This window comes from Malaya genurostris, chromosome 1, assembly GCF_030247185.1.
Source record: "Malaya genurostris strain Urasoe2022 chromosome 1, Malgen_1.1, whole genome shotgun sequence".
Classification (NCBI taxonomy): domain Eukaryota; kingdom Metazoa; phylum Arthropoda; class Insecta; order Diptera; family Culicidae; genus Malaya; species Malaya genurostris.
In genome coordinates, this window is record NC_080570.1 from 68,612,343 (window position 1) to 68,629,808 (window position 17,466).

At 38.8% G+C, this 17,466-nt stretch overlaps 1 protein-coding gene across 2 annotated transcripts in view; it reads left to right on the forward strand.

Annotated features, from left to right (window-relative positions):
* LOC131440364 (octopamine receptor beta-2R) overlaps positions 1–16,029 on the forward strand; it is a 318,582-nt gene extending 302,553 nt beyond the window's left edge. The window contains exons 7-9 of one of the 2 annotated variants that reach the window (XM_058611616.1): positions 8,296–8,737; positions 8,808–9,032; positions 9,147–16,029. In XM_058611616.1, the coding sequence (XP_058467599.1) occupies positions 8,296–8,737; positions 8,808–9,032; positions 9,147–9,210 (731 nt within the window). In that variant the 3' untranslated portion in view covers positions 9,211–16,029. Of the gene's footprint in view, positions 1–8,295; positions 8,738–8,807 lie in introns of both variants that reach the window. The other variant, XM_058611615.1, reaches the window with a different exon arrangement.
* The last annotated feature ends 1,437 nt before the right edge of the window (positions 16,030–17,466 follow it).

Below are 17,466 nucleotides of genomic sequence, written 5' to 3' on the forward strand. Positions count from 1 at the left end.
TTAGTTGTAAATAAATTCTAGTCAATATTTATAAAAAATATTGATATCATGAACTCCTCTGCACTGACGAGTCTAAGGCGAAACGTAAAGAGAAGTAAAAACTGTTATGTGACCTAAGCGCAAACATAAGATAACCCCTAAATGACCATACCTGAATCGGCCAGTAACAACGTTTTCGCTCGGCACGTTAGTGGCACTACGATTCCAAAAAGAAGTTTGTTTGGCAAGTAGCATTAATTTTACGGCTGCTTAGTGGTTCAAGTTAAACTGTTTAAGTTTGCACCAAGCAAATTTTTCTGGCAGTTCAGTTCAAAATTTTGAAACATATTTTTTCACACTTTCGATTTTGATACATGTTTTGGACATGTTGGAGGGTTCCGATTTTATATTTTTTAAAGCGTGTTATTTTTGCAGGCATGCTTTTTTTCTTATGACACGTTTATTTTTTCGGCAGTTTATATAAGTTTTACTTCGCCGTACCAACACTTTCTCATATAATTCTTATCCTAATATAATTCTAATATAGTCTCAACAATTTGAATTTAATAAAACATATTCCTCTAATTTTTAAATAATATATTAAGTATTTCGTCATTTATTACTAAATCTGCTAAAGAATATTATTTTAATCAAACGGTTAACTGCTATAAGTTATGAAATAAGCTGTTTTTTTCACATTTTGTAGAGAATTTCATAAACTATTTCGAGTATGTACAGTACACCATTTCTAGTAAAATTTAGACATTGATTCAACTAATGGACGCAGTTGGAGTCGGAACTAAGTACTAAAAGGGTCAATTATTAAATTAGAACTCCAATGGACTTAATGAAATGTTAAAGAAGTTTCGATATTTTAGGAATAATTGAGTGCATCCACCGACCCATATCATTTCCATCCCCAGTAGCTTGCCAGCTGACAAGATTTCTTTGGTGTGCCGCACTATAGAATTCGTTGAAAGCAATCGGTCGCTCATATGTTTTACCCTCAATAGCACCACATTTAGCTAAAATATCGGATATTTCATTTCCTGGAATGGAGCAATGAGCCGGGACCCTGACTATAATGATTTGATCATTATTATTCAATATGTCGTTCAGGCACTGTTTTATTTTGCCCAAGAAAAACGGGAGACGATTTCAGGCATGCTTTTTTTGGAATAATTGTAAAGAATATAAAGGTGCTAGGTGGCATAGTAGTTTTAATATAAACTGTTATGCATTGACGAATCTATGACGAAACGTAAAGAAGTCTTTAACCGAACCTCGAGGAAATAACAGAAAACACATATTTTTATATGCCGATTCTATAATGTAATAACTTTATTAATTTATCTTATTTTCGACTGCACCAACGTGCGTTAGATGGAAACATGACACTGAATACTGAAAGTGTACACATCATCACATAATAAAAATCTTCGTGGGTTTTACGGAAAGTTACTCGTAAAGAGGTAACTAGTGGATCTGAAACGATTAGGAGCGGGTGAATGAGATCGTAATTTGTTACAATCCTCGATGTTTTACGAGTATGATCATGTCAAAATCGTTTCATCAATTTATTTAAGGGACTCTTAAGCCTCTTCCGATAGATCAATGGGAACTTTAAAAAACTCTACTATATCTACACCATGAATTAATAGCTATCTTATAAACTGAGTCTGAAAAGTGAAACCATCGGTACATATTGGTTGATATACGAACAGTTTCCAGACAGTAGTTTTTTTTAAATTTCGCTAAGTTAATCTCCTGTTCATATAAGAGTAACTGTAAGAACACATAATTGCATTTGAACCACGACTCAAATGATGAATAAATGTCCAGATACATTATTCAGGTACTTGACAATTAAAATATCAGTATTGACAAATCAAATACACTCCAATGAAAGGTATTGAAGTTGTTTAAAAATTTATAGAACATTTCATCCAGATCCAACTTTTGGTTTCGGAACTAGAGCGCGATATATGGAAAATCATCAATTTTATGAGTATTTTTTCACGAACGATGGCAAAACAGGTACAAATTCCATAAAACTGACTTATAAATTCTTCTAAATTACAGAACTTGTTAGTTCGTAATTACTTACTTCTATTTCTCAGTGATGCTTGAACCGATTTTCACAAATCTTTATTTAAATTAAAGCTAATATTGGCTCAAAACTTACTTAACTTACTTAAGGCTCTTGCGCACCCCGAGTGGTGCAAAGGGCCGACATGAAAGATCTCCATCCTGGGCGATTGCCCACCATCGCCTTAACCTGTTGCCAGGTTAGATTTCGGTCGACTTCTTTTATTTCTTTAGAAGAGGCTACGGCGCTATGAGCCTCTGGGTCTGCCTCTGCTGCGATGTCCTGCTGGGTTCCAGTCTAATGCTTGTCTGCAGATTTCGTTTCCGCTCCTACGTAAGGTGTGACCGACCCAGCCCCACTTTCGTTCCCGAATTTCAGTTGCTATCGGCTTCTGGTGGCACCGGCGATGAAGCTCGGTGTTTGAGATCCTGTTATGGGGCCACCAGGCTCGAATTATGTTCCGCAGGCACCTATTGATGAACACCTGCAGCCGTTGAGTGTTCTCCACTGATACACACCATGTTTCACTAGCGTATAGCAGCACAGATTTCACATTACAGTTAAAAATTCGGATTTTGGTGCGTTCACTTATCTGCCTGTTTTTCCAGATGTTTCTTAAACTCGCAAAGGCAGCCGTCTGACACCATTTGGCTGCCAAGATATTGAAAGCTTTCAACATTCTCCACTGATTGCCCTGCTACTGTAAAGGTGGAAGGGGTCACCGTGTTCACATTCAACGATTTGGTTTTGTTGATATTGATTGCTAAGCCTGCCGATGAGGAGCGTTCGGCAAGGTCGTCAAGCTTGCTCTGCATGTCAGAGCGCCGTTGAGCTAGGAGTGCAACGTCATCAACCAATTCGAGGTCGTTCAGGTGCTCCACAGTTATGGGATGTCATAGCAGCCCACGGTTTGGTTCACGGTCAATCGCACCTACCAGGATCTCGTCGATTACGATGAGGAACAGTAGCGGTGATAGGATACATCCTTGCCTCACGCCAGCTACGACCCGGATGGGTTCAGACAAGACCCCGCTATGCAGAACCAGGCCTCGTACTCGTACCTGCGGCCTCGTACTGCGCTTCGATGAGGACGATGATTTTCTCAGGAACTCCCTTGCGTCTCAGGGCGTCCCACATATTTTCGTGATTGAGACGGTCGAACGCTTTTTTGTAGTCAATGAAAACCAAATAAAGGGACTCTTGGCATTCATTGATTTGCTCCAGGATGATACGGAGCGTGACAATATCTTCCGGCACGGAATCCAGCCTGCTGTCGTCGGAGAGTCGCATCGATCTTCTCCTGGATCCGGGATAGGATCACTGTGCATAGAACTTTTAGAACGGTACACAGCCACATAATGCCTCGCCAATTATCGCATCTAGTCAGGTCGCCCTTTTTGGGCACCTTCACTAAGATAATCTGCATCCAGTTGACCGGAAAAGTTGCGGTGTCCCAGATATTACGAAATAAATTGTGCAACAGTTGAGCGGATGCCATGGGGTCTGCTTTGAGCATCTCGGCTGACATGCGATCGATCCCTGGGGCTTTGTTCGATTTCATGCTTTGAATGGCCGTTTGTATCTCCAGCAATGACGGAGCCTCGGTATTCACGCGTGTGATACGCCTGACCCTAGTTGGGTCATGCCGAGGTGATGGTGGCCTGGCTGGCACTTGGAAAAGTTGTTCGAAGTGCTCGAACCAGCGTTGTTCAGTTGATCAGTTGGATCGGTTAGCAGTTGACCAATCGCATCTTTCACAGGCATTCTCGCATTAATCTTCGCCCCACTTAGGCGTCGTGAGATATCGTAGAGGAGACGAGTATCCCCGGTTGCAGCGGCCTTCTCTCCTTCGTAGGCGAGGGAGTCCGCCCACGCTCGCTTGTCCCGTCTACATGAGCGTTTTACTTCCTTCTCCAGAGCCAAGTATCGTTGACGGGCCGAATATATAGCTCCTCGGGTTTTGGATCGCTGTATTGCGGCTTTGGCTCCTCTTCGCTCCTCTATTTTCGTCCAGGTCTCATCAGTGATCCATTGCTTTCTCTGGGTGCGCAGTTCACCCAGATTATTCTCGCTGGTGACGATGAAGGCATTCTTGATGGCAGTCCATTGGTCTTCCACGCTGCCACCTCCCGGAATGTCTGCAGCACGAGTTTGTAGTTACACAGTGAAGGACCTTTTCACTGTGGTATCATCCAGTCGGCGTGTGTTAAACCGCCGTCCAACCCTCTCCTCTTGTCGACGAATACGCGCAACACGCAGGCGTATTTCGCCGATGATGAGGTGGTGGTTAGACGCGATATCGGCACTACGTTTGCTCCGCACATCAAAAAGGCTCCGTTTCCACTTTCGGCTGATGCAGATGTGGTCAATTTGATTTTCGGTAAAGCCGTCACGGGAAACCCACGTGACCTTGTGAACCGGTCGATGGGGGAAGAGCGATCCTCCGATCACCATGTCGTTATTGCCACAGAATTCTGCAAACAGCTCTCCGTGTTCGCTAATTTCTCCGAGACCATGGCGCACCATAATGCGCTCATAGTTCGAGTTATCGGATCCGATCTTCGCGTTGAAGTCGCCTATACAGATTATGATGTCGCCCTTCGGAATTCTATCTACGGTTCTATCTACGGCACTTCATAAGCGCAGAGTGTACCTGGGCGCTCAGTAGGAAGCCAACTTCACGGTGCCGGGGAGCGTGTTCACCTCGTAGGCCAGAGTATAGCAGAATTTGTCTCGATAGTATTCTGTGTTCTCCAAAGTTCGGCCAACGGACTTCACTGAGTCCTAGGATCTCAAGTTTCATTCGACGCGCCTCGTTGGCAAGTTGTGCCAGTTTAACCCCGCTGGGCTAGGGTTAAAACGTTCCATTCCTATTCGTGTCCGTTGTTTAATGCTAAATGTCGTTGCCGTTAAATCAGTCCGTAATCTTTCATTATCGGTTTCTCGAACAAAGTTTAAGTTTCGGGAACAGTAGGTCGTTGGCCCAAGGTTCCCTATCCTCCGGGACGGGGCTGCCGTCTTAGATATAGCTTCCGGGGAAAAGCATTTCTTATTCAGCCGCTGGATACCAGGACAGACGCTGTTTGAGCCGCACCTCCTTGATGAACAGACGCTCGGTCAGTGGCGTCAGATTTGTTTAGAGTCCCACACCACATCAGGACTGGGCTAATGCGCTTCGAGCGGCACACAGTCGCATTCTTGAGGCCTGCTTGCGGACGCAGGCAGCTTTTTATAGAGGTTTAACAGAGCCCACTGCCAAACCCCACCACATCCTAGGCAGGCCCCGTAGGTCGCATCCCCTCACTCTAGCTGATGTCAAAAGGACAACAGTGCCCAGGCTACACTACCAGTTAAGTACGAAACCCTTAACTGGCGGTCAATTGACATCGGAAGACCCGTGGAAGCGTGAGAATTGGAACTTGTTAGAACCAGAGCTATGTTGGACGCCCCACAAAACACAACATGTTTACACACACAAACGTGGGGTAAACTAAGGCCATACAAAGCTTTAGAATTTCGTCCGGATGCAACTTTTGGTTTCGAAATCACAAGGTGCAAAATGGAAAAAAATTTGTATCGCCACTTTAAGCGGCGAAGCAAAAAACATAAAAAGATTTCTTAACTGGACTCGAAACTATTCCAACCGTTAGTCATTGTTAGTAGACGGCCTAATTTGGATACCGATTTTTGATTCTGAAAGTACCGAAAATAGTGTTGAAATACTTTAAAATGAAACTCAGACTATTTTCTCAGAGATAGTTAAACAGTTATTTTTAGAACTTTACAGTAATATTTATGATAGTAGAGGAATATAAGAAAGGTAACATTACACCACTAGATTGATTAAAACAGGTTTTTTATGTATCGTTTCAATCTAGTTACATCACCCTGTAATTCCAGAATCGGAAGTCGGAATCGGATAAAATTCATAATTTTTTTATGGGACCATGAGTCTTCTAACTTTAATTTTTGTTTTAAATTCGTGTTGGCCTTCTTTGTGAAATCGATTAAGCTATTCCCGCTATTTTCACCGGAATTCAGAAATCGGTGTAGCCGAAGTCAGTTAAATTTACTTGAGGGATTGTAAACCATTACATTCGATTCGAAGTTTTTGACAATCAGTGTAGTCATGTTTGAGAAATAGTAGTGCGTTCTAAATGAAATTTTCGGGTATCTTCCGGGATCGAAAATCGAATACTGGGAAAACAGAAATACGTTTATTTGGTTATCGACCATCAAAATCTGTAAATCCGATAAACTTGATTAATTTTGTGAAATTAACAATGTTTCAAAGTGTTTGTCATTATTTATGGTACTTCCAGAAACGGTATTCAGAGATCAGCATAACCCAAAATAGTTCACATTGTTATATTAAAAGGATAAACAGTTTCGCAAAATCGTTTTTTTTTACATTTTCTTGAAGTCTAACATTTCGAAAATATCGATCTATGATTCAGTGTAAGTTATCAAAAATATTTTATTGCTCACTTTTGGAGAACAAAAATTTTAAATGCGTTTTTCTGAAAACCAATTTTTCGAAGTCCGTGAACACGATCCTGCAAAATCTACTGAACCGATCCCTTTCAAACTTGGAACATACTTTCATGGTACAAAATGCCTCCACCCTACGGTTTAAAATTTTTCCATTTTCATGGTATGGTAATTTTTCACCTTAAAATTCCCGGAAAATTTTGCTTAAGAGCGCGTTTTTTGCTTAAATATGTTACGAATTGTTAAAAAATCAAAATAATAACTTGAGAACAACGGAGGGAGGAGAGATAACTTGTACTTTAAGTTAATTTAAGATATTTTTTTCATTTCAGATAATTCCACGCCGAGTTGTCATGTTCACCGCGCAACGTGATTCCCGAAAGAGGTTTTGGGGAATGCTCTGTTACCGCCTTTTTTCAATATTAAGGGCTTAGGCCAGTAGGTCGCGTAAAACCACGTGGCTCGCTTTGCGTATTACATTTCTCTCCATGCTCTCTCGCAAATGTGCAAAATGACTCTCGATGTGGCCGGGTGGCCAAGAAAGTTTTGATATTTTCGGTTACAAGTTTGACTACATCACACAAAATCCAAGAAAGCTGTCGCTTGTTTGGCAGCCTTGATGAGCCGATTTTATTTCTCTCTCATGTTTCGTTACGTTACCAGGGAACTAAAATGGCGCCGACATAGAAATCGACTTACCTCCACAAAAATAACTTACACTTCATTTTCATCGCGACAACATAAATGTTTTTGTGCACTAACCGCATTTAAATTAAATTATCTAGACATTGTCAGGATAGATTTTTGATCCATGCTTTTGAAGGCGAGATATTCAATGAACAAGTTGAAAGTAGCCGTTTTCAGCTATGAAATTCTTCCTTCACAAAAAAGACTTTCCCGACCGCTGAAGTCGAACAATCATTCTGGAATTTTCACAGAATAATCTAAACTGATTTTCTAAGAGATTGTCAGTTGGGTTTTTTGATATTCGTCACCGTTTCTGCGAAAATCAGATTTGAAGCGTGAAAATAGCCCTTCAAAACGCCCTAAAACACACTGAAGCCTTAGCCCTCAATGTACGGAAATTTTAATAAATATTCTTGAAATGATGTTTTATAATGAAAAAAAAGTTTGAATAAATTTGCTTAAGCTCCCTTACTCACCCCTTAAAATAGTCGTGCTTTAAAGAGTACTCTCCGTATATTCTTTCATCCTTGTCTTGTAAACATGTATTAGATGTGATTTATGAAACTTCACACGTCTTAATAATGACTTTACGTTAATCGAATGAAATGGTATAAATGTTTAGCAGTCATCGGTCGTACTGTGGCTCGGTATAAATTTTGTAAGACCGGCAATCCGGCAGCTTTTTGTAGACAGGCGCAATTGGAAATACTACATCTTGAACCATGAAATTATTCACCTTGAGAGACTGTGCTAAAAACCTGTATTTCACTCATCTCTGACATGTTTCCTCTGATTTTCTGTAAACACATTTCTCGTTTCCCACATCCTACTTAGTGTCAGAAATTTTTTCCATTCGGTTTGACAGACTCTGACAACGGTTTTAGGTTAAACGTGTAAACTGACGATGGTCTTGATGATTCTATAAACAACCTTTATTCCTATACTAAGATTCAAGATGCATGCATGCATAACTGACTGTTACCAGCTAGCCAGTGAATACACACAAAAAAACCATTTCCTTCGCTAATTAATTTGTTTCCGATTCACAGGTTGGTACACCACGGACAAACACAAAGAGGATGTGCTCAACAATCCGGACAGCTGTTTGTTCATCGTGAATAAGCCATACGCTGTCATTTCCAGTTCCATCTCGTTCTTCATCCCCTGCACCATCATGGTGTTCACCTACTTCCAGATATTCCGCGAGGCCAACCGGCAGGAAAAGCAGTTGGCGCTGCGCCAAGGCACTGCCATGTTGATGCACCAACACAACACGGGTGGCGGCGGTAGCGGCAGTGGTGGTGGAACGAACGGAGAAGCGCTCAGTGGATCCGGTTCGTCGAAAACGCTGACCATGCACGAGGTGGACGCTGAGCAGACGCCCACCAAAGATCGACATCTGATCAAAATGAAACGAGAACATAAGGCTGCACGAACGCTCGGGATCATCATGGGGACATTCATCCTCTGTTGGCTTCCGTTTTTTCTATGGTTCCTATTGATATCCTACTAAATGCAAATGCAGATCAAATTAGATAACTCACGTTCCACTCTGTTTTAGGTACATCATCACGTCGCTCTGCGACTCCTGCCCGAATCCGGACATCGTGGTTGTTCTAGTCTTCTGGGTCGGATATTTCAACTCGACGTTGAATCCGCTCATCTATGCATACTTCAACCGGGACTTCCGGGAAGCATTCAAAAACACTTTGGACTGCATGTTCTGTGCCTGGTGGCGCCGGGAAACGTCTCCGTTGGACATCAACGTGCGGAGATCCAGCCTACGGTACGACTGCCGGGCGAAGAGTGTCTATTCGGAAAGCTACCTTCGACCGTCGCAAAACGATCGTTTCCATAGTGAAATCGGTGAAAGTCTCTAATACCTTCTTCCAACCCACAGCCCACCAAACAGAAAAAATGATACCGTACGGTTTGAGCGAAATTTGATTGAGAGAGAAAGGTAAGCGGTGCGAAAATTAGCTTGTAGCAATCAAGAGAAGGCTAAAGATTACCGAAGAAAACTTGTGCAATACGAAGACAAGGACGACCGTTTTTTTTTCGAATGCTCGCTGAGGTGGTTCTAGTGGGTCCGAAACATATATTTCGATTATGTTAAATACGTTTAAATCAATCGAGAGAATGCTAATTGAAATGATGGAGTTATGTTGTAAGTACCTTTCTTTTGTTCTCAACACGATCGAAAAAAAAAACATTGAAATAACAAACAGTTACAACGGATTGCACTAGGACTACCAGAGAATGATTGCACCATGAACACTCGTGATAAATTAAAAGGAATAATAAAGCAGTAGTGAATTAGGTTAAACAAAATTAAAACAAACTTTCAAACCGTATAAGCCCGGGATAAAAACGCTACCCCGTTTTTCATAGGATGGATTAACGGGCGTCTGAAAGACAGCTAGTGTAAAGCAGGATAAAGTTAATTTATTTACATTTATGCTTTCTGGATTTGTTTTGTCATTTCCCCACTGGTTTTCGGTTACACTGTTCCCAACACTGGTCCCACTGGATCCCGGAACAGGAAAGGTATCCGAAAAAGTTGCGACAAAATTAAATTTCTTGCATCGCATTTTCATTAGCAGAAGCTTGCAACAAAAAAAACGTAACGCCACCCCATTCTGCTTCCCATCACGGAACGGAACCTGTACTGGGTTTGTTTGCACAGTCGAGTTAAGTTCGAGTTGGAGATGATGAGACGAAAGTGGTTCCCGAAAGAAGAAAGTTGCAATCAAGAACAAACAACTCTGGCAATTAATTGCTGGTTGCAGCAACCGGGCGCTGAATGATTTCGTGTCGCCTCTTCTTTCTTTTTTTTTTGCTTGACAACAAAAAAGATAACACGAAAAAAGTTAGCTTTTCGTCGGAAAATCGAAGAACAACTAGCGTGTTTAATTACTGATGGAACATGGGAACAAAGAGACTAAAATTGAATCTAATTATTTCTTCCTTGCTCTTTTTTTTTTTTGTTGGTGGAAATTTATTCGTTGTTTTAATGCATCATGTGGTTTGAAGTTGTTTCATTCGTTTGAAATTTATGACCTATTTGAGGTAACGTTGTGCGATTTTCTCATTATATTCTTATATAAAAAAGCATTTCCTTCTGGTGATTTTTTACTTCATTGGAAAGTGGTAAAAACTTTTGAATTTCTCAACATATTTCGATAGTAGGCTCAATCAAAATACAAGTAGATTCAATATAACTTACTTTACAAGTTTTACTTCAATAATGCATTAATATGGAATAACGCAGAAAAATGTCCAATGGAACAATACAGAAAAATTGCCAATTTCCGTTAAAATTATTTATTCAAAATAAATTCCATCTCTTTCTACACATTTTTCATCATCTTTCTGGTAATTTGCGGATGCATGGCCAGTACAATTGATTTCCGTTTGCATACCTTAAACCAATTCTCGAGCTCGGAAAAGTTAGATGTCGAGAAAGATTGAAAAAACACACAATTTTGCTGATTGCTTAGTAATCAATCAAATCATGGCTTAGTAATCAATTTCCGAAATTCGTTCAGTAGATTGAATGATTTTTCGGCAAAGAATATATTTCTAGTGCTAAACTCATCGGTGATTAACTATTATCCCGTAATAAGCAAATGCTTTTGTCGAAATTTGGCTAGACATGTGTCTTTAACGTTTTACATTTCATATTTGCTTGGTACTACGCAGCTATTTACTGACGAAATATTTTATAGAAAATTTCCGGTGGTCATTAGCTACGATCTATAAGCAAAGTCTTGGCATTACATTTCTTTTGAGGAATTTGGCCTTTCTGTTTCAATAGACTTCTCAGCCGATTGATTCTTAGCGTACAGAATCATTGCATGGCTAGTACTATGGATCCTACTGACACTAATAATCCTTCCAGGTCGGGGCTTGAACATACGACAACTGGCTTGTAAGACCAGCGTCCTATGCATTGAACCGCCAACCTGGGATCTATCCAGTAAGTATAAAAGCCAAGCTACGATCTATCCAGTAATTGTAAAAGCCTATTCAAACTATTCCGAGACGACCGGGACGGGACCATGAAGGAAAAAAACGTCCCGGATAGTCCCGGATGGTCCCGTCCCGATCGTCCCAGAATAGTGCGAATAGCGTTTAATAGCTACAAATTATTGTTCATTATTTGCAAAAAGTTTCTTCCGGATCCTGTTTCTACTGTCGGGAAGCCATTATAGGATATGTCGAAGAATGTCGACCAACATATTTAACAATCGGCGTTTAGTCCGAATTGCATATTTTACAATTGCACGCCTTCGAAACATAAGTAATGTAATACACTGAAGTCTTTTTTTATGCGAATTTACGTACCGCATAAAAAACCGCATAACTCTGAAAATTCGCATAAAAAAACCGCATAACTCTGAAACTTCGCATAAAAAAAACCGCATAACTCTGAAACTTCGCATAAAAAAAGACCGCAGAAGGGTAAACCGCATAACTCTGAAACTTCGCATAAAAAAACCGCATAACTCTGAAACTTCGCATAAAAAAAGACCGCAGAAGGGTAAACCGCATAACTCTGAAAATTCGCATAAAAAAACCGCATAACTCTGAAACTTCGCATAAAAAAAACCGCATAACTCTGAAACTTCGCATAAAAAAAGACCGCAGAAGGGTAAACCGCATAACTCTGAAAATTCGCATAAAAAAAAACCGCATAACTCTGAAACTTCGCATAAAAAAACCGCATAACTCTGAAAATTCGCATAAAAAAGTCGCGTAAAAAAACGGCATAAAAAAAGGTCGCATAAAAAAAGACCTCAGTGTATATATTTTTGGTATGTTCAAACGAAAAAAAATATATCTTGATCCCCAAATTAAATGAGTACTCGGCAGTGCAAGCCTCGGCAATTATTTTGTCAATATTCAGCGAAAACAATTTTGTCATGTTGCATACACAAACGGGGAGGCTAGATAGGAACTTGTGCGCACTTAGTTATCTCACCTTTTGACGACCATTTGTGATTGTGCATTGCCGTGAAGCTAAATCACTTACTACTGTCTGAATCTTTCTCATGGCTCGTACACGGAGAACTCGCAGATCACAAAATTACAAAATTACAATATTGTAATTGTTGTTTTACGCTTTGGTAGTTTCAACTAAAATGTTGTAGCATATCTGTTGATTTTGTCATAACCATTCAGGTAAACGAAATTGCTGTATTCAAATGCTGTCACTTGGCGGAGAACGAAGACAACAAAACGCAGAACAAAACTTCTCTTCATTTCACCAGAAACATTTCATATTGAAAATTTTCAATGGCAAATGAAAGTCATTTATGTCAGTTACGTAGTGGCAGTTTCATGTAAGTGAAAAGATGCAGAAGAATTTCAGAGTTAATAGTAGAACAAGTTTTCCATGTATTAAACTGATATTCCAAGAGTATAAATCTTTTTATTTAATCTGCGAGTAATTTATTTTCGGATAGTTCATGTCAATGTAATTAAAAACGCTTAACGCTTAAAAATTTGTTGCTAAAGTGAAGTGATACTATTTATATTTTCTTGAAAGTGAATCTGTAGCATTAGGCTAATCAGCAACATTCTTGAAAACGGAATCCAAAAAGTTCTTCCCGCAAGCCATTCTGCAAGTAGAGGAAAAATTCCTCATGCACTGTGAAAATCATGCAGGTGAATTCCCACTTTAGAATTATAATCATCTGTGAGTTTAGTGATAAAGCTATAAGTAGCTTCTTAGGCTAAATTTCGTTGTTCAAACCGTGAACAATAAGCTGCCCCCCGAAGAGACTAGCAGTAAGATATATTTTTCGCAATAGGCCTCCTAAGTTCAAATAATTGAATAACATTGTTGGGATTGTGTCATTGCTCAGTTGCACGAGTGACACCTCATTGAAACGTTCCATTTTTCGCTTAGGATGTATGTTATTGCTCAACTGTAACGTTTCATTACTCGTTTGTGGTGCGTGTCTTTGTTGAGTGTCATTGCTAAACTACCAGCACGATAAATAAAAAATGACAGTTTAGTTAAAACAACAATCGATTAGTTGTACCAAATTTTAACCAAACAAATTCAGAAAAAATCCACTAATATTTTAGTTGTTTTGCGATTGCTAGTTTTTCCGTGTGGGGCCAGATTTTGAAACTGAATCAGGTTCAGGTTCGGAATTCAAGCTCAGATTTCAGTCCTAGAATTTTTAGGATGATGATTTCAGTTTCATAATTCTAGAGCTAAATTCATGTACACCGAAACCTCCATTTATGAACTAAACGGGCGTTCGTAAAAAGAGGTAGTTCGTAAAAAAAGTTTACGTTACTTGGGATTTGGCTCGTAAAAAAAGTTTGCGTTATTTGGAGTTTACTTCGTAAAAAAAGTTTTGTGAAAAAAACGATGTAATTCAAGATGGCGACTTCCGGTTTTTTACCTGGAAAACCCTTACAATATGGGTATTTCCGGAACGGGATTGATGAGTGGATGCCGAAAAACGATGTTTGAGGTGGTTCTGAAATTCAATATGGCGACTTCTGGTTTCTTGATATTCCTTGAAAACCCTTACAATGTGGATGATTTCGGAACGGGATTGATGAGATGTCGGAAAACAATGTTTGAGGTGCTTCTGAAATTCAAGATGGCGACTTCCGGTTTAACGATATTTCTTGAAAACAATATTGGTATTTTCAGAACGGTTTTGATGAGCAGATGTCGGAAAACGGTGTAGGAGGTGGTTCTGAAATTCAAGATAGCGACTTCCGGTTTTTTTGACATTCCTTGAAAATCCTTACAGTATGGGTATTTTCGAAAAGGATTTGATGGGGTGCCATAAAAACGATGTTTGTGATCGTTCTGAATCCAAGATGAACACTTCCGGTCTATTGATATTGTTTGAAAATACTCACAATATGGATATATTCAGAACAGATTTTGTATGCAGGTACCAAAAAAGAAAGATGTTTGTGATCGTTTTGAAATCTAATTCTTTCCGAAAATACCCACTTTGTAAGGGGTTTAAGGAAAGGAATATCAAGAAACCGGAAGTCGCCGTATTGAATTTCATAACCACCTCAAACATCATTTTCCGGAATCTACTCTTTAAACCCGTTCCAAAAACCCCCATATTGTAGTAGTTTCCATGGAATATAAATGAGCCGGAAATCGCTTTCGATGTATGCCAAAACCACTTTTTACCAAGTAGGTTCGTAAAAAAAAGTTTACGTTATTTGGAATTTTATTCGTAAAAAAAGATCACGTTATTTGGGATTTGGTTCATAAAAAGAGTTACGTAAAAAGAGGTAAGGTAAGAAAAGTGTGCGTAAACGAAGATTTGGGTGTACTGGAATTTGGATTCCGAACCAGAATCTTGCAGTCAAATTTTGAGCCTGTCCCAGATTTCGAACTTAGTTCCTGAACCCAATTCCAGTCCTAGTTCAGAGTTTAAGTTCTGGTATAGATAAATGATGGTAAAAAAATTCAACAGTTGTAAACATCGGATAAAAAAATAATCTCAAAAGTGTATGCGAAGTTTTCTTCCACCGCGCAGGTAAATTCACAAAAAAAACTGCAATAACATCGATCGTATGTGATCAGAACCTTTTACGATCAACACCAACATATTAAACTGTCTAAGCATCCGAAACTCTCATATCACGGAACCACCCGCGATCCCATTTCAACCAGAATATTAGTTGATTTTCTGAATTCGATTGGTTAAAATTTGGTACAACTAATCGATTGTTGTTTTAACTAAACTGCCATTTTTGTTTTTCGATTAGCAGAAACGATGGTTGAAACAACTAATTTAACTGTTTGAAAAAAAAATGCTGTAAATTAGTGAGGACACATACCTTTCAATTTCAACAAATATTTTAGTTGAAATAACTGGTGTTGTTATTGAAACAAAATTCTGTTAGTTGAAAAATAAATCGGTTTTATTTGTTTTAGACATGAGTATTGAAAGTGAAAAAAATGAGTATTGAAAGATGATGCCTTCAAACGGTTGAACTAAAGTTATGCACCGATAATATTAGTCAATGAGCTTGGGTGCATCAACCGCTGGGAATTGGAATTTTGCGACGCAATTCAAACGCGCCATTCCATCGCAGTGCGTTCTGTGTGTTTGAAACCCTTCGCTCCTGTTACTTTTATAAATTAAATTCATGTCAAAAAGCGTTTTATTGCTAATGCATGAACATCATCATCGGTATCAAACAGCTGTAAGCAAAACAGTCTGCTGGAAGTAAATCAATGATCGAATTTGAAGCAAAAAATTTTCGCGCTTTCCTGAAAGATTACGAGATGATCATTCATAAACATTTTCTAATTTGTCACCAAATCTTTTACATCTTAAACAAGGTTAACTTTATCACAACACCGCTGTTAGATAAACACTTGTTATCATAAATTTCTCAAATCGAATGAACACAATTTCACCAAACGCTTTAAGGCCATCGTCCAAGTACCATGCGCGCGGGTGGTTTTAGGAAATTTTCGATGGAAATTTCGAAAAATTTGACAAAACCAAAAACATACAGACCTGTGAAATACTTTTATCTATCTACAGGGTGAAAATGACTGGAAAATTCGGAGGATTTTACAAGTCTTATCAAAAATAGCGCTGAAAAAATGAGCTTTTTTTTGTAATTTTTCACAATTATTTGAAAAAATAATTCGATGGAATGAAATTTTTTTTCAAAAAAAACCTCATGCTGGCAACAAGGATCACATTCGGACACATTTTTGGAAAACCTTTTCACGCTTTTCATGGAAAATCAACGAATTTCATATAACCGATTTCGTGGAAATTTTTGAAATTCGTGGATTTTCTATGAAAAGCGTGAAAAGGTTTTCCAAAAATGTGTCCGAATGTAATCTGTGTATCTATTGTAAAGTTTATTTGAAAAAAAAAGTTTATGTCATCGCTTTATTTTTCCAGATAATTGTGAAAGATCACAAAAACACTCATTTTTCAGAGCTATTTTTGATAAGACTCGGAAAATCCTCCGAATTTTCCAGCCATTTTCACCCTGTAGATAGATAAATGTATTTCAAAGGTCTGTATGTTTTTTGTTTTGGCAAATTTTTCGAAATTTTCATCGAAAATTTCCTAAAACCACCCGCGCGCATGGTACTTGGACGATGGCCTTAACCATCGATGTTGTTTTCATTGACATTTTGAAACGACGCGAACAAATTTCAACTAAAAAAGTTGTTGATTTTGCATTGCGCTTATTGTTTTGCTTGCAACTGTCTCCGGCATTTGACAGCATTCAAAACAACATATTTTTCAACTACTTGAATATATGCAAATCAAAAACCATATTGGTTGAATCAAAAAGAAATTAGTTAAATCAACTATCGCAAAAATCAAAAACTGCGATATCGCAATTTTATGATCGAAGGGTTCTCCGTGTAGAATAAAAAATAGTTCGCATAGGCACAAATCAGTATGTACGGAGCACAAAAAAACTGCGGAACCGCAGCGGTCCAAAAACACCGGAGTTATTCCAGATGTCTGTTATGCCGTTAGAAGTATGTTATGAAGGTGGCAAAAAGTAGTTGATCAAACAGCTCTAAGTGGAAAGTACTTTGAATTTACAACAAAATCTCGAAAATATGCAGATCAACTAAACTGGAGTTCCCGAATTAGTTTTGAAAGTCTTTTAACAACTTGAAAAGTCCTGAGATGAAATGCCATGTCAAATTTCAAGCACAATTCTATGGGACCACAATTCGGATTTACCGGAATTGAACATTTTATTTTATGAGCTCTGGTAAGTCCTCCACATTTTATACATTTTCCGTATTAATCCCATACTTATATATAATTTTATGTATCAAAAACTGCTAACGGCAGAACAGACATACCCCAACGCGATCTGGAATAACTCCGGAGTTTTTGGACCGCTGCGGTTCCGTATGATTCAGCATGGACTAGAAGAAAATCTGTTTTTTTTACACTGGACGCATGAAAATTGGTCAACAGTATCCAGAGTTATGATTTTTTGTAAAAATAAATTCGATGGAAATCCCTACCCGAGCGTTTGAGTGTTAAAACCATGTTTCAGCAGTGATTTTGACAACAGTGGTGTAGTCTTACGTCAACATTTCGGTTCAATTTTCGGTCAATTAAAATGACAAAAATAAATGCCTATGAGGGTTAGGCAATTGTAGTTTTCAGACGAAAAGCTCTAAAAAAAGAATTCAAGTAAAATAATGCTCAAATGAA